This window comes from Hyperoodon ampullatus (genome assembly GCF_949752795.1).
Source record: "Hyperoodon ampullatus genome assembly, chromosome: 19".
NCBI classification, from domain to species: domain Eukaryota; kingdom Metazoa; phylum Chordata; class Mammalia; order Artiodactyla; family Ziphiidae; genus Hyperoodon; species Hyperoodon ampullatus.
In genome coordinates, this window is record NC_136932.1 from 52,654,896 (window position 1) to 52,673,531 (window position 18,636).

Genomic DNA, 18,636 nt, shown 5'->3' on the forward strand with positions numbered 1-18,636 from the left:
AGGAACTTCAAAATAACTAGTTGGTAAAAACATGGAAGGCCTCTCGGAAATTAAAAAGTAGAGATATAAGAATTATTTTTAAAAAAGCACCAAACTCGGGACTTCCCTGGTGGTCCAGTGGTTAAGACTCTGTGCTTCCACTGCAGGGGGCACAGGTTCGATCACCGTCCACTGCCTGGCGGGCAGGTTCAATCCCTGGTCAGGGAACCAAGATGCCACAAGCTGCGTGGTGGTGTCCCACCAAAATGGAAGGGTAAATCAAGAAAGAGGAAACGAAGAATACAGACAACAGGATCCAACACAGGACAGCGAAGGAAATCCCCAGAATAATGGTGAGGAAGATCCCAGGATGGCAGCTATGCTTTAAGCACAAAGGCAAAAGGTACAGATTGGAGCAGGCCAGAAAGTTCCAGGAAAAGTTTTTTCTAATATGGTGAACTGAGTGAACACCTGATGCATATTAACACATGGAGGAGGGACTTCCCTGGTGGCACAGTGGTTGAGAATCCACCTGCCAATGCAGGCGACACAGTTTCGATCCCCGGTCTGGGAAGATCCCACATGCCGCAGAGCAACTAAGCCCATGCGCCACAACGACTGAAGCCCACGCTCCTAGAGCCTGTGCTCCACAACAAGAGAAGCCACTGCAGTGAGAAGGCTGCGCACGGCAACTAGAGAAAGCCCACATGCAGCAACGAAGACCCAACACAGCCAAAAATAAATAAATAAATATTTAAAAAACAAAACAAAACATATGGAGTAGATTTAACATTCGTTGGTAACTTTGGCGGTTGAATTATAGTAAATAGAAACCTAAGCAAATAATATAAAAAGCAATTATTAAAGGAAATATTTAAGAGGAAATCAAGTGTACAGGAAAGGAAAAGTAATCCTAGTATCTTAAATAGCTTAGCTGTGAACAGCATTTACAAAGGCCTAATTATGTAAACAGCGAACAATGATCCCTAACCAAAATTAAAACATGCATATACTAAGATAAGGAAATGGGAGGATAGGAGCACGTGTGTCCTTTGAGGACTGGTAGCAGTATAGAAAAAGAGCCAAGTCCTCATCTTTAATAGTGGGAACACAATAAATACTCCTTAAATGGAAAAAAAAAAGTAGCAATACAAGCATATAATTTCAAGACATAAAGACCAAATTAATAAATTTAGGGACTTTCCTGGTGGCGCAGTGGCTAAGAATCCGCCTGCCAATGCAGGAGACACAGGTTCAAGCCCTGGGCCGGGAAGATCCCACATGCCACGGAGCAACTAAGCCCCTGAGCAACTAAGCCCCTGCACCACAACTGCTGAGCCTGCAACCTAGAGCCCATGAGCCACAACTACTGAGCCCGCGTGCCATAACTACTGAAGCCCGCATGTCTAGAGCCTGTGCTCCTCAACAAGAGAAGCCACAACAATGAGAAGCCCACGCACAGCAACGAAGAGTAGCCCCCACTCGCCGCAACTAGAGAAATCGCACGTGCAGCAACGAAGACCCAATGCAGCCAAAAATAAATAAATAAATTTTTAAATTAAAAAAAATAAAATAAGATAAATTGCTTCAAAAAAATCACTTTATGAGCAAAATTATTAAATATTAAGTATTACTAAAAGACATTCTTAAGTGTTCATAAACATAATACTTACCACCATACTAGTCTCTCAATGACTACTCAGGACTTTACATTATTAGGTATGAACTTAAATATCTGAACTAAACAGACAAAATTACATATTACTTTTAAGGCTCCCATGTTTTTAACTATGATTCAAAACCTTTAGCAATTTTTTTCAAAGATTTTCAAAGCTGATGAAAGGAAAAGAAATTCTGAGATGGATTGCTCAGTATACTCAATCCCTGTCAATACTCCACTCTTTACCCCCCAACCTCACAAACATTATGCAGTTCTCCAAATCTTCTCTCCATCATTTGTATATTCACCCAGTCATGCAATATTTGCTGAGCACAAAATACACCAGGCACTGAACCTATCTTGGCACTGGGGATTCAGCATCATGACTGACGATAAACATGATAATCACAAATTATGAACTATACAGAATAGTGCAATACTGACAGAAGACGACTTCATATAAGATGATAAGAAAAGGCCAAGCTGAGGCAACCAGAGTTAGGACTTCAGGTATGAAGAATGAGCCAGACATGTGAAAATGTATAAACAGCCTTTCCCGACTGAGAGGAAAACAGCCTGAGAAGAAAGGAATGACAGGATCTGATTTGAATTTTAAGATTACACTGGCCGCTGTGTGAAACTGGGAAACCACTGCATGGTATCTTAGCAAGAGATGATGGCAGCTTGGACTAGAGTAGTGGCAGTGAAGATGAGAAGTCAACAGACTGGACTGGATACCAAACTACATGACTAGGTAACAGACTCAAACTGGGGATAAGAGGTTAGGTCAGACTGTGAAAGAGAGGAAGTAAGGATGTCTATAGATTTTCGGCTTTACCCACTGTGTTGGAAGAGTGGTGCCATTTACTGCCACGGGAAAGACGAGGAGAGGCCTAGCTTGACAGAAGGGCCTTTTCACAATGCAATCTCTCTAGACTCTTTTACAAGTCATTAGGAAAAGGCAAGACACCACAGCAAACCTTGAAAGTTTTTTCTGCAAGGGGTAAGATGCTAAGACATTCTAACTTTACAGAAATGAAAGAGGAGAACTTCCTCTGTAAAACCTCATTTTAGCATAGATTTGCTCTTAATGCAGTCCAGTATCAAGGACTCCAACAACCATCAATTTTCCTGAACCTTGTTCACAAGATAGTGATAAACCTGGGATTCCTCTAAAGTAAAAAGAGCCTTATGTTAATATTAAATCCCTAATGAAAAGGGGTGACAAGGGAAAGCCTTCATCTTTGAATAGATGGGTCTTCTAACAGACAGGTCTCTGACTATAACAGTAAATACCATAAAGCTAGTTTTATCAGGCTTTTGGGTCAGTAATTAACTATCCACCTCTGACCTCCAAGAGCTCTTTATTATTAGAAGAAAGGAAAGAGGCTGAGTGGGTGGCTCAATTTAAACACAAATATCATGAAGCCCAAAAGGTAAAAGCAGAAGCATAAACAAGCCCTGAAAAGAGAAGCCATGCTTTCTAGAAACAGTATGGAAAGAACTGTCATCAACAAGGACCTACTGTATAGCACAGGGAACTCTACTCAATATTCTGTAATAAACTTAATGGGAAAAGAATCTGAAAAAGAACAGATATATGTATATGTATAACTGAATCACTTTGCTGTACACCTGAAACTAACACACTGTAAATCAACTATACTCCAATATAAAATAAAATTTTTAAAATAATTTTTTAAAAGTTTAAAGATATTAAAAAAAAAACTGTCAGTCCCATCTTAGCCTTCTCAGTACTACTATCAAACCATCAACTTTTAATTTATAAGTAAAAACCTCTTTACCTCTGCAGCTGTTTAACATTGGAGCTTCTAAACTCTCAGCATTAATCTCTAGTGCTCCAAAAACAGATTTTCTTTTTTTTTTTAATTTATTAATTTATTTATTTATTTATTTTTTTATTAGTTTCTGCTTTATAACAAAGTGAATCAGTCATACATATACATCTGTTCCCACATCCCCTCCCTCATGCATCTCCCTCCCTCCCACCCTCCCCATCCCACCCCTCCAGGCGGTCACAAAGCACCGAGCTGATCTCCCTGTGCTCTGCGGCTGCTTCCCACTATCTATCTACCTTACGTTTGGTAGTGTATATATGTCCATGCCTCTCTTTCCCTTTGTCACAGCTTACCCTTACCCTTCCCCATATCCTCAAGTCCATTCTCAAGTAGGTCTGTGTCTTTATTCCCGTTTTACCCCTAGGTTCTTCATGACATTTTTTTTTTTTTAATTCCATATATATGTGTTAGCATACGGTATTTGTCTTTCTCTTTCTGACTTACTTCACTCTGTATGACAGACTCTAGGTCTATCCACCTCATTACAAATAGCTCAGTTTCGTTTCTTTTTATGGCTGAGTAATATTCCATTGTATATATGTGCCACATCTTCTTTATCCATTCATCCGATGATGGACACTTAGGTTGTTTCCAGCTCCGGGCTATTGTGAATAGAGCTGCAATGAACATTTTGGTACATGTCTCTTTTTGAATTATGGTTTTCTCAGGGTATATGCCTAGTAGTGGGATTGCTGGGTCATATGGTAGTTCTATTTTTAGTTTTTTAAGGAAGCTCCATACTGTTCTCCATAGTGGCTGTACCAATTCACATTCCCACCAGCAGTGCAAGAGTGTTCCCTTTTCTCCACACCCTCTCCAGCATTTATTGTTTCTAGATTTCTTGATGATGGCCACTCCAAAAACAGATTTTCTATAGCCACAGCAACAATAATAATCACTTCCCTAACTTTTCCTGGGACCTATCATAAAATCAAGCACCAAAATTCTTCCCTGTCTCCTGAGAAAACACCTGGCTGTTGGTTGGTCACCACACTCCCAAGTCTAAGTGACTTACACATCTTTCTGGAAGGCAACCCTGAATGCTGTCACTGTGAAGTCTCACTAACCAAGCACGAAGACAAACAATGAACAACAAACAACAGCTGTCCAGTTTGGTAAATGGGGAGGCCATTAACCATCAAGTGATGTCACCTCATTCTGCTCATTCCCCCCATATCCAGGGTTCATTGGTGTATTTATCTCCTCTTTGTCACTGACACTTCATATGGAGTGTCAAACTGGAGATTATGAAGAACAGAACCTTTGTAACTACTTAGGTGACTACATATAAGCAGACTAATTTAAAATTGCACCATTTTTCTCCTTTACATATAATAACAGCTGGCGAGGCATACTTGCAAAAGGCTTGACCCAAACCTACCATTCCACACTAATGCTAGAGCGTTCACTGGTAAATTTAGCAAATTTAGATGAAGGCAAATTAGTGCTTTAATAAAAGAGAATAGTGCATCCCAGAAGGTACCAAATGTGAAATTCAATTTCCATTTATACAATGATATTTTATACTAAACCAGCTAACATCACATCATAGGTAGTATAATACTAATGAAATTTTAATATTAATACTACAAAACATGGAGAATAAAATTTTGGTTGGGGAGTCAATGTTTTAGAGCATATTAGGGTTGGTGGATAAGCAAAATGAAAAGTTCTGAAATCCTCAACTATTACATGCCTAATTATTCCACTAGCAAACACAACAACCTTTAAGTGACTAGGAAATTAAATTCTTTAATAAACAATTAACTGAGCACATACTATGAAATGAGTACGGTGATAGGGCACTTCCAGATCACCAAATACTCCCCCACACACTCCACATTCCTACAGCACTCCCTTCTATAGCACTGGAGCACTTAATATACTGCATGTTAATCATTTATAAATTAAATACATATATACTACTTTTTGAAAATATTATGCCCATTAATCAAAAAAACACAAAAAAAGAATCTTAACATAGAAGTTCTGATATTTTATTCCCACTTGCCATGGACAGTGCTACACACACCTTACAATATATACTGTACACTTCGGTGGAGATCCTCCACCCAGGCTATAGGAGAGGGGTCTTAGTCATCTCTGTTTCTTCAGTGTCTAAGTCAGAGACAGCGCTCAGTAAAAATTTGCTGAATGTATGAGCAAAGAGACACTTGAAAACGTGAATCCACAACATAACTTTTTGACATCAGCCAGCTGCTTAGTCTAATACAAATGCCAAATTCTACTTAAAGAAAGGGATTAGAAGAAATTTACCTACTGTATTTTATTACTACAATTTAAAAGCTAAGGACAATTTTAATTCAGCCAATTCTTAATTTAAAAAAAAAAAGCCTTATAATTCTGTTTCCAGAATGGTGCAAGGAAGGAAGAGAGGAGGAGGAAGAAAGAATTAAAGAACTGGAGATTTTTTAAGGTTTCTTGAGAGTTCTGAAATGCTCTAAACTGCAATTCCTTTCATTCAACGTTTTTTTATTGCTATGTTCCAAGCACTTAGAATACATTTTTAGAAATACACAGCCACAAACTTAAGATGCAATAAGGAAATGAAGTAAAGAGATGAAGAACTTAGATGCTAAAATTCTCATTATCCATAAAGTACAGTAATACTGTACTTCAGAAAATACATGCAACTGAACCAGAGTCAAGCCTTCAAAGGAAAGCTTGTGTTCTATTTAAGAAAGATAGATACAAGCCAAAAGTAAAAGCTACCACTAATACATCTCCCTTAAAGAAAAAAAAAAAAAGTTAAGGTATATTTTAAGGAAATTATTAATTTTTATTAAACTGATATACAGTGTAGCTAAATTAGTATGCAAAACCAATCTTTCTAATTTCTAGAGCTTCTGAAATGTAAATGAGAAGTCACTAGCCTGCCCTTTGAGTAGGAGTTATCTGTCACATAACACTCCATTTCCAAGGCCCCATTTTGCAAGATAAACTGCTTGTAACTCCGTATTTGTAGGTGGCAATAAGTACTTGATATTTTTTTAATACTATCTAATTGTGGTTAGGCATTATTTAGTGCTCAGTACTTTTAAGTAAAGCCAAGCAAGTAGGTATTTCAGTAGTTTATCAAGCTTGCTTTTTACTTGCACAATGATTCATGTAACACACCATGTGTATTTGTCCAATCCTTTCCCCCTTCCCATTCACCTTATACAATATAAGCAAGCAGCTAAGACTAAGGATGGAAGTTTCAGTACCTATTTACATTATTCACATGCCCCAAAAAAAGTTCTCAAACTATTTTCTAGCTCTATCAAAAGCTTTAAAATTCCTTCTATAACCTTACTAGAAAAAATTCTATATCAAAATCTGACATTTACTAGGGTAAACAGTATCATATTCAAAAGAACTACCCACTTCATAAAAGAAAGAGCTGCTGGTTTACATTTAGAAATGCTATGTTATCAACTTGCTTCTCTTTCTTGCCTTAGTTTTCCTCTGCAGCAAAAATGATAAAACATAAATTCATTCAAACAACAGTTAAATAAGGTTTTAACAAATATTTTGCTACCTCTTCAAATATATGCTTTAAAATTCAACAAGCAGACACTTCCTAACAAATTGAACAAATACCTTCGGTCAAATCACTTTAAAATACACCAACTATTAATTTCCTTTATATTTACAAAGGTAGAATCTTAGTTTTATATGAAAGTAGGCAGGCTAGAGTTGGATAAAAGTTTAATTTCAGAATTCCTTAATGTCAGCTAAAACACCCTCAAACTTAAGACACTAAACACTGCTAAACCTTGAAGGTGAATTCAGTTTGACTGATGTCCTCTTTCATGCCATGTAAGCCATTGCCTAACTGAGGCCAGACCTGTCAGGTTCAACAGCATCCCAGAAATGACTAGCCTTCTAGAGCTGGAAACACATCAAGAATTTGGAATATTTCTCATATTGAAGAAAGGAAAAAAGTTCAAGTGAGATTGTCCCTAAGAACAATCAGTATACTGTTCCACAGGGGGCAAAAAAAAAAAAAAAAGACCTAAAAAGCATACTTTTGTTATTCTGGTCAGTCCACAGGAATATATCAAAATTCTGTATCTATTTCCAGGTGATGGCCCACTGAACTTACCCCTTTCCTTCCTACACATGAACAAGAGTTCACTATTAAATTCTCATTTTGAATGCCTGTCTTGTAATCTAGATTTTTTATTTTATATCTTTAGCTACTAAAACCATCACCTGGAGCACGGCTGGTTTCTTGACTTAGAAACCTGTTACCAATAATGCCTAGCACCTAAGCTGCTTAATGTTTTTCACTTCTTACCAAGATAATCCATTAAATGTCGAAAATAAATACAAGCAAGCGCGCACGCGCGCGCGCACACGCGCACACACACACACATTGAAATCCCAGTCATGAAAAATTAAGTCACATTCCGGCCATAAACCGTGCAATAGACACTTCGAGTTAGCGTGTGCCTTAGTGATCATGGACAGCGGTATCAGAGTAAGTGATAGGGGGTTGGAGGTGGTTGACAACATACAGTGCATCAGAGCCAATAAGCAGCAGGCTAGGACTGACAGCAAGGCCGGTCTCTAAAGGGAGCTATAACACAGTATCAGAATGCTGGATTTCCGAATGCCATTTTATGGGGAAGGAGGGGATGAGAACTGGGGATCAAGTGCAATGAAAGGCTCTGACCAATGTCTGAGGCGATGAGAGCGAAGACAAGATCTTCTGGCAACACCAGCTGTCCAGTCTCGTCTCACCTCAAACACAACTCAATTTCAGGTCGTTCTTATCAAAGTCAGCTGCTCAAAGGGTGAGAGGGGGTGGCAGGCAGGGGATGGTGACAGCCCCCAAGAGACTGCCAAGAGCCCTTGGAAAAGGCAGAGACACTACAACTGGAAGGGGCTTGAAGGGGCTTCTACTTCGCAAAAGGAGGGCTCTGCAGCCGCCTCCCCTCTCCCTTTCCAGCCGGGGTTGTTGGGTAGGAGCTTAGGATATTGCTGGAGGGTTTAGGAAGGAGCGATAGGAGAAAATGGCAGTGAAGGATGAGGGGGGCTGGAAGGGCTGGTGCCACCCAAGAAAAGGGGGGAGGAGGGACTTCCCTGGACACATCCAGGATAACAACGCCACCACAGAGCAAGGGCAGTGCCCTGCTAGCGCCTGACACCCCTCTCTCTGGGAAAGCTTCGCCCCCGTCCACACGATCCCAATCCCCAAACACTGCTCCCACCCGACCCTTCTGCCCCACGGTATCCCCATCGTGGCCTCCTTTCCCTTCCGCCTCAGGCCCCACGCCCTCAAGCTCCCCTCCCCTTCCCCGGTCACCCACCCTCAGGGCAGCCCGTCGCCGGCCTCCCCGGCAGCTCGCCCAGACCCCTCCCCCCTCACCTCTCCTCAGCGCCTCCTCGTAGCTGAGGAATCCGATCCGTGACTCCTTGGCGCCCATGCTCCCCTCATCCCCTCGGCTGGGGGTCGGAGCCCGATGTCGCCCCCACCCCCCTCCCGCCTTCTCCTCGGCGTCCCGGGCAGACGGTGTTGGCGTCCCCCGGCCTCCTCCTCCCCCCACACTAACAAGTGCGGCTTCTGCCCCGGCGGCTCCTCCCGGCCGCCGCCACCGCCTCCATGCCGAATCACGTGACCCGCTCGCACCCCGCCCCCTTCCCCTCCCTCTTACTCCGCCCTTCTCCTCTCTCCTCCCCTCCCTTCCCTTCCCTCCTCACGCCCTCTTCCCTCCCCCGCCTCCCGCCTGCTCCGCCGAGGGTCACCTGACCCGAGGCCGGGGACTGTTCCGGGTAATGGCCGCCAGGGACCACCCACCCCGCCCCGCCGCGCGCAGGGGCGTAGGGGCGGAGCCAGACCTCGCGCGTAACGTATCATCGCCACCTTCTGGCCAATCCGAAGCCGCGAGGCCCAGGAGCCTCCGCCCGCCTGGGGGGCAGTGACTTCCGGGGCGCTCGAGGAAGTCGTCCCGCCCACCCGTTCTTGCGTTCGCTGGGCGGGGTCGGAGCCCTTGAGTGTTGGTCTGGCCTGGGCCCAGACGCATCTTGAATCGTAGGGTGCCGGGGTCCTAGCGGTGCGGTTCGTGAGAGGAAGGAGCGGACAGACGGTGCATTCCTAACGTTAAGGACATTTTTGATTGGGAGGGAGCTATGAAAAGAGGAGACTCTCAAGGATTTCATGTCACCAGAGAATTCTTTATCCTAGTGGGGCGATCCTTAAGGAAAGCGAATGTTGTGACAAAGTTGAGAAGATCTTCCTTTTCGCGTTACCCCATCCCCCATCCCAGTTGAAGCTAGATTTCCTTTCACATACGCTCAGCCAGCCGGCCCTGGGCGCACCTCCTGCTCTGAGCCTGCTTCGTGTACACAGGCTTTGGAAGCTGTTAATGCAAAGGCTTAGCTTCCTGATCTGCAAGAGTTGCTCCCGGCCAGAAATGTGGGAGTTACAAGACTGATAACAGCGTTTCTTACGCTTTTTTAAAATTATTAGTATTTTTTAATCGTGGTACGGTATAAGAGAATTGGCCATGCCAACCATTTTTAAATATCTCAAGAGCAGAATTATACAGTACTTCCCTTTTTGTGACTGGCTTATTTCACTTAGCATAATGTCCTCAAGTTTTGTCCGTGTTGCAGCACAGTATCAGAATTTCCCAGGTTTACCATATGACCCAGCAATTCCACTTGTGAAATTATACCCAAAAGAATTGAAAACAGGGACAGGGACAGATATTTATACATCTGTGTTGATAGAATATGATTCACAGTAACCAAAAGGTAGAAGCAGTTCGTCCATCGACAGATGAATAAATAAATAAATACAGTATATGCGTACAATGGAATACATTCAGTTCCTTGCTTTTTTTAATTCAGTTTGCTTTCGTTAGTCTTCACCCTGAAAGCCACAGCATCAAACTTCTGGATAAGGAAACACAACCATTTATTTGAAAAATAAGCCTTTGGATTAGATTAGACTCAAGGTGCTACTTAGGTAATTGAGGGGCAACAAAAGGATTTTTAGTTCCTAAAGCCAACATATTATAATATGTCCTGCTAGAGAGAGAAGGTAATAACTCTTTCTCTACTCATCTTTCCTGGCAGACTAGATCAGCGGCGTGGCATTAGTCACAGTGCTGCCCTTTCCAGTTCACTGTGAGGTAGTTCATTTTAAGGCCTCAGATTAGTTTCGCTACTAAAAGGCCATGAATAAGGGGGTTGGGAATGTACTTCAAAGCCTTTAATTTCCGGGTGATTAGTTTGGCATAGACATAAGTCTCCAGACAAAACAACTCAGTCATCTTCAGCCTGCAGTTAGATTATAGTAATTAATGGGAAGTGAATCTTAAGGGCTCAGCTGTGGAGATAGGACCCTCAAGAGTTTAATTGCAACATGCCTTGGCATTATTACTGTCCTAAATAATCAGTACCTAAAGGCGACCTTGCTGTACGAAGGACAGACCTGGGTGATTATCTACCCTCTTGATTTACAGTAGAATTGGAAGTAAATTGTTTTATCTCTTTGTAGTACTTGCCCCGCTTGAAAGGTAGGATTGGGTTGGAATTAATCTATCTCATGAAATAGTAAATCATTACAAAATACTCAGGAAAGAATAGAAGATAAACTATATAATGAAAGATTTAAGAGCAGTACTAATACACAAGAACTTTTAAGATTCCCTCCTTGGTTTTAGGCCCAGCTTCCCCTAGAGCCATAAAAAATTTCACCCCATCACAGAGTTTTTACCATGGATTAAGCACAACTCAAAATTATGGGTTGAGGTAGAAAACTAGGAAATACTATTTCTCCCTTGTCTAAGTTAAATTAAGCATATTATTGAAGTCAGTGAAGCAGATAGTTATGTCTGATGAGAATTTTAAATGTTATGCAGGGATTAAAACCTGCCTTTCGGTTTGTATTACACGGTATCAGGCAGTCAAATGTTAAACATCCCTCTATAACTTAAAATTGATACAGCACTTAAGTTTGATGATGTAGAAAATCTAAAGCCTACCTGTCATGCTGAAAGGAATTCTATTAATCATTTAGTTTGTTCAGTTTCATCATCTTTCACTTCATCCATTGAAGAGTTAACCAGCCCCCTGACTTGAAGCTTTAGGTCGCACTTGGGCAACCGTTGCTTTAACTATGATTACATGTCTGTGAAAGAGTTATCCATACGAAGATGTAAAGCATGGGAGATTGGTATGTAATTTCTACTTCCAGTTGGGCAATCCAAATGACAGTGTTCCTTAGTTTATATTCCCAGAGAATTGACATAGGAATAGGATAGAGTCATTTTAGTACTTACCAAAGAAGCTTAAGTCACAGACAGGGAGGTCACTACAATAAAGAAGGGGTGGAACAGCACCTGACTTTTGTATAATTGGATTAGCACAAAGTGAGGCCAACACTGTAGGAAGTATGACTCTATAATAAGAGAACTGATTTTCCAGAATTAGGGACTTGTTACCTTATGGTGACACAATGTGAAGTTGTGGTCACCATATATACATTTTTGGGGGGGCTGTGCTTCATGGCTTGCAGGATCTTAGTTCCCCAGGGCCACGGCAGTGAAAGCACCAAATCCTAACCACTGGACTACCAGGGAATTCCCTACTTGTATTATATTTTTATTTAAAGCATTTTAAGTTTTTTGGGTTTTTTTTAATAAATTTATTAATTTATTTTTGGCTGCGTTGGGTCTTTGTTTCTGTGCGTGGGCTTCCTCTAGTTGCGGCGAGTGGGGGCCACTCTTCGGTGCGGTGTGTGGGCTTCTCATTGCCGTGGCTTCTCTTGTTATGGAGTGTGGACTCTAGGCACGCGGGCCTCAACAGTTGTGGTACACACACTCAGTAGTTGTGGGTCACGAGCTCTAGAGCACAGGCTCAGCAGTTGTGGCACACGGTCTTAGTTGCTCCGCGGCATGTGGGATCTTCCCTGACCAGGGATCGAACCCGTGTCTCCTGCATTGGCAGGGAGATTCCTAACCACTGTGCCACCAGGGAAGTCCCTTAAGCTATTTTTTAATGAAAATAATATCACTCATTGTAAAAAAAATTTTTCCATCAGTACAAAAGTGTATCTAAAACAAAAGATCACACTCCCTGCTTCACCCAGTCTCATTCCTTAGGAGTGTGTATCTTTCCACTTTTCTGTGACTATACCCACCATATTTTTCATGAATATAAGATATGCATCTATACTCCCTTTATTTTTACACATATTTTTCAGTCTACCTACTGATCTACAGTTTCTTTCTTCACTTAATAGAATATCCCAGACTGCTTTTCATCTCCGCATACAGATCTATCTTATTCTTTTTAACAGAAGCATAGTATGCTGTATTTAATGTATAATTAACCAATTACCTATTGATGAACACTAGATTGTTTCAAGAGTTTCAATATTACAAATACTGTTGCAATAAACATCCTAGTACATATATCCTTCTTTACATGTGTGAGTGTATCTGTACCTGGAAGTTCCGGAAGTGGAATGGCAGAGTCTGAGAGTATGCACCTTTTAAGTTTTAATAGATGTTGCCAAACTGCCTGCCTAAAAAGTTGGATCAATTTACATTCTAATCTAAACAAATAAAATAAAAATAAAATTTACATTCTAATCAAGAGTATCTGAGAAAGCCAGTTTCTCCTCACCCTTGCTAACATTAATATCAAGTTAAGCTGATCTTTGTTATTACCGTTTACCTATTACAAATCCTATGAACAAAGAATTGAACCCCTGCTTTTCTAGACATGAAATTCATTTTCATTTTAAACCTGGACAAAATATTTGAAGAATGACTAAAGAGATGTCATTCTCTAATCAGCAATTAGAGATGTTTCTCTTTCCTATTTATCGTTCTTAAAAAGGTGCCTAGGGCTTCCCTGGTGGCGCAGTGGTTGGGAGTCCGCCTGCCGATGCAGGGGACGCGGGTTCGTGCCCCGGTCCGGGAAGATCCCACATGCCGCGGAGTGGCTGGGCCCGTGAGCTATGGCCGCTGAGCCTGCGCGTCCGGAGCCTGTGCTCCGCAACGGGAGAGGCCACAACAGTGAGAGGCCTGCATACCACAAAAAAAAAAAAAAAAAAAAAGGTGCCTAGGGGCTTCCCTGGTGGCACAGTGGTTAAGAATCCATCTGCCAATGCAGGGGACAAGGGTTTGAGCCCTGGGCCGGGAAGATCTCACATGCCGCGGAGCAACTAAGCCGGTGCGCCACAACTACTGAGCCTGCGAGTCACAACTACTGAAGCCCGCAAGCCTAGAGCCCGTGCTCCACAACAAGAGAAGCCACCACAATGAGAAGCCCGCGCACCACAACAAAGAGTAGCCCCCACTCTCAGCAACTAGAGAAAAACCCGCGTGCAGCGGTGAAGACCCAATGCAGCCAAAAATTAAATAAATGAATAAATAAATAATTTTTTTTAAAAAGGTGCCAAAAATTGGCAAGGTTTCGACAGGGCCCATCCCCTAAGTGCTTCCAACTCACAAGATACCTAAAAGCTAAAACTGAGAACGGGAAAGAAGTACAACATTCAGAGTGAGGGCCTTTCACTTAGACCTACTTTAGAAGTTTTCTTCTGTCTTAACCACAGTCCATGCTTGGCGAACATTTTACACTACCCACTGAACCTGTGTGTAGATGTTTTGCCTTTATAATGCTCCTCTGTTGCCCTCCTCCACCCCACCTGCAATTAACTTGTATTTGTGTCTTTTTTAAATTAATAGTTTACAAATGTTTGGCAATGGGTCTTAAGGACAGGACCATCAGTGGCTGCTTTTTCTTGTCAGCCACTGAAAAACCAATCAGCTTCCTTTTAGTCCTCCTCTGATCTCCTTATTCCTTCCCATATGGCAATTTCATTGTCCTCTTAGGCCAGTCTTTTCCAGCAAAATTGGAACTACAAGTTTGAGAATAAGTCCATTAATTGAATTCCACTCAGCAATTAAAACATAGAATAGGGCTTCCCTGGTGGCGCAGTGGTTGAGAGTCCGCCTGTCAGTGCAGGGGACACAGGTTCATGCCCCGGTCCGGGAAGATCCCACATGCCGCGGAGCGGCTGGGCCCATGAGCCATGGCCGCTGAGCCTGCACGTCCGGAGCCTGTGCTCCGCAATGGGAGAGGCCACAGCAGTGAGAGGCCCGCGTACCGCAAAAAAAAAAAACAAAAAAAAAACATAGAATAATACAGAATCCAGCTCTGAACAGATAGGACATACCTTACTTCAGTTTCTAGGTTCTAAATAGCTTTGTCAAGTCATCCAAAGTCCAGCTTATCAGTCTAATACCTTTCTTAGATATCTGAGAAATGCCAAATGTACCTTTGACTTTGATTTCTTCATCTAGTAGATGAGCAATTTAAACTCAGTCAGGCTTTTCTCAGGTCTTAAATTCTATGATCTTACTATCTCTTGAAATGTACATTCTCTTGCCAGCTCAGATCTGGTCTTTTGGGGGGTTGTTTGTTCGTTTGTTTAATTTATTTATTTATTTGGTTTTGGCTGCACTGGGGCTTCGTTGCTGCGTGCGGGCTCTCTCTAGTTGCGGCTACTCTTCGTTGTGGTGCACGGGCTTCTCATTGCAGTGGCTTCTCTTGTTGCGGAGCACAGGCTCTAGGCACGCAGGCTTCAGTAGTTGTGGCACACAGGCTCAGTAGTTGCGGTGCACGGGCTTAGTTGCTCCGCTGCATGTGGGATCTTCCCGGACCAGGGCTCGAACCTGTGCGCCACCAGGGAAGTCCTCAAATCTGTTTTTATTTTTAGTTCAGGCTGAGTTTTTTTCTCACATGGCTAATGAATGCAATGTTTTTATTCTGTTTCCCACCTTTTACTGAACTCCCAGTCTGCTGTTTGTCTAACTGTCCTCCATCTCTTGAGGCTTCCTTTTGATCAATAACTTATTATTTTGATGGCGGAGGCTATGCATGTGTGGTGGCAGGGGGTAAGTGGGAAATCCCTGTACCTTCTGCTTAATTCTGCTGTGAACCTAAAACTGCCCAAAAAAATAAAGTCTGATACTCAAAAATTCTGATACAGAGATGCGCCTGCCTACATATCAGTTTTTAATAGCTAGTAATTGTGCTATACTTTGAAAACTCAGGGGTTTACAGTGGAAGTGAGGATGGAGTAAATCATTGGAGTCTTAAAAGGAGTTAGGAGGGCTTCCCTGGTGGTGCAGTGGTTGAGAGTCCGCCTGCCGATGCAGGGGACACAGGTTCGTGTCCCAGTCCGGGAAGATCCCACATGCCGCGGAGTGGCTGGGCCCGTGAGCCATGGCCGCTGAGCCTGCGCGTCCGGAGCCTGTGCTCCACAACGGGAGAGGCCGCAACAGTGAGAGGCCCACGTACCGCAAAAAAAAAAAAAAAAAAAAAGGAGTTAGGAGGTGAAGCTAGCTATACAGTATGTGTAAGTTGTGATTGCAGGTTTAGGTGAAACGTTTGTTTGATGTTACTGATCCAACAACTAACATCGTTTAAAGTCCCAGTATTGGGCTTCCCTGGTGGCGCAGTGGTTAAGAATCGAGCCACACTACTGAAGCCTGTGCACGACAAGCCACGGTGATGAGAAGCCTGTGCACGGCCTCGAAGAGTAGCCCCCGCTCGCCGCAACTAGAGAAAACCCGCGCACAGCAACGAAGACCCAATGCAGCCAAAAATAAATAAATAAAATACATATATTTATTTTTTTTTAAATCCCAGTATTTTCTTCTAAAAGGATTGGAAAGCTATACAATAGCATTTGGTCAAAAGTTTTCTGACAGTTATGTTCAATTACCGGCCCCCCAGGGGTTGGGGGTTTGAATCAAATCTGGATTTCTTTGAAAGAGGAAGGAAATTCTCATAATAAAACAGGAAGTTGACAAGTCCCTCGCTCCTTCTAATTTGACATTTTCCCACTGCCCCAACATTTGGTATGAATGTTGCCAATAGTTCATTTTAACAGTAAGCATTTTTCTGTGTGCAAAGGACTGTGCTGAATCGAAGATGAACTTTTTTAAGCCTGTGGGAAGTACTATGATCAGGATAAACACAGTATGTTATGGGAACCGAAAGTAGGGAGAGGTGTTAGTCCAAACTGAAGAAGTAGGGAGGGAGGGAGGTCTGGGGCGACAGGAGTCTTGAAGGATGAATAAGAAATCAGCCATTCATTCACTTTTTTTTTTTTTTTTAACTTTTTGGCACGGCATGTGAGATCTTAGTTCCCCAAGCAGGGATTGAACCTGGGCCACAGCAGCGAAAACACCAAGTCCTAACCACTGGACCACTAGGGAACGCCCTATTTTTAAACGATTTCTTTTTTTTTTTTAATTAATTTAATTTAATTTTTTTTTTTTTTTTTGCGGTACGCGGGCCTCTCATTGTTGTGGCCTCTCCCGTTGCGGAGCAAAGGCTCCAGACCTGCAGGCTCAGCGGCCATGGCTCACGGGCCCAGCCACTCCGCGGCATGTGGGATCTTCCGGGACCAGGGCACGAACCCGTATCCCCTGCATCGGCAGGCAGACTCTCAACCACTGCGCCACCAGGGAAGCCCTAAACGATTTCTTAATTGCTGTGTTGAAAATGGGCAGGTGAGAGAAGAGATAAACACAAGGTAAACACAGGGAGACCAGTTAAGAGGCAATTACAGATATCCAAGCAGTGAGGTTGAGGGGTGAGAGGCTGGGTCCAAGACAATAATTTGAAGGAACAGCCAACAGGACTTATCGACAGATTGGATTGCAATGTCTGAGAGAATATTCAAGAGTGACTCCCAAGCTGGTGGCCCAAGTAACTGGAAGGATAGAATTGCAATTCACTGAGATGAGAAAGGCAATTGGAGGAGCAGGTTTGTGGGGCAAGATCAGGAGCTCAGCTTTGGACCTGTTATGTTTGAGATGCCTGTTAGACCCCCAAGTGAAGAGAGTTAAATACTTGTCTGACGTTAGAAAGAGTCCAGGCTGGAGACATAAATTGAGGAGTCATTAGAGATTGATGGCATTTAAAGTCATGAGACTGGATAAAGTCTCCAAGGACATGTTCCACTCCCAAAGGGCTTCCAACATTAGAAGTTCAGAGATGGGGAACAAGCAAGAAGACTTAGTGAGAAGGTGAAGCCAGGGAGGTAGGAAAGCAAATAAGGGGAGGGGGCATGCCAAGGAAAAAGAAAAGTGTGAATAAAGGCACAGAGATATAAAGTAGAACTCCAAAGAAGCTCTGCTTCAACAGAAATGCCTTTCGTACCAGGACTTCCCTGGTGGCGCAGTGGTTGAGAATCCACCTGCCAATGCAAAAGACACAGGTTCTATCCCTGGGCCGGGAAGATCCCACACGCTGCAAAACAACTAAGCCTATGCGACACAACTACTGAGCCCGTGTGCTGCAACTACTGAAGCCTGCGCGCCTAGAGCCTGTGATTCACCGTAAGAGAAGCCACCACAATGAGAAGTCCCCACACCACAACAAAGAGTAGCCCAGCTCACTGCAACTAGAGAAATGCTGCACATTCCTGTGTGCAGCAATGAAGACCCAACACAGCCAAAAATAAATAAATAAATAAAAGAAATTAAAAAAAAAAAGAAATGCCTTTTGTACCAACAAAATCAAAGCTAGCTGCTAAAACAACTGAAAAATCGAAATCCATTATTAACTAGCAAGGCAACAGTGCTCACTTTTACCACTTGGTAAGAATTATATGCATTTGAGGAATGCTTTCAGGTAGATTTTTTTAGAACTTAGTTTGTTTTTGTGAGATTTCTATTTTGCTGTGATCTCTTTGAGTTGTCAATGGGCAATACTGGACAGCAGGTTCTCGGGACAAGAGGCACCATTGAAATTTGATCTAAAAGAATGAATTACGCTAAAGTATAATAATTAATGGTTGAGGGAATTCCCCTGTGGTCCAGTGGTTAGGACTCTGCGCTTTCACTGCTGAGGGTTCAATCCCTGGTCGGGGAACTAAGATCCTGTGAGCAGCACAGCCAAAAAAAAAAAATTAATGGTTGAAAGTAGGTCTCTACAAATTCATGAACTTTATCCTGGATGTCACTCAGAAGAGATTGTTGAGGCCCATACTTTTGTGTACATTAGTAAATAATACTGACATCCTAATTAACTCATACAAAAATCTAAGAGAGTAGCCAGTAAATACAAAGATTGTTCCCAGAAAACCCATAG

The 18,636-nt window shown here is 42.5% G+C and overlaps 1 protein-coding gene across 1 annotated transcript in view; it reads right to left on the reverse strand.

Annotated features, from left to right (window-relative positions):
- The window catches only part of USP32 (ubiquitin specific peptidase 32), a gene marked incomplete at its 5' end in the record, with an annotated part of 208,328 nt that extends 199,395 nt beyond the window's left edge, over nucleotides 1-8,933 (reverse strand). Inside the window, one exon of the mRNA XM_079726437.1 lies at nucleotides 8,876-8,933. Coding sequence (XP_079582563.1) covers nucleotides 8,876-8,933 — 58 coding nt within the window. The remainder of the gene's footprint in view (nucleotides 1-8,875) is intronic.
- Between the last annotated feature and the right edge of the window lie 9,703 nt (nucleotides 8,934-18,636).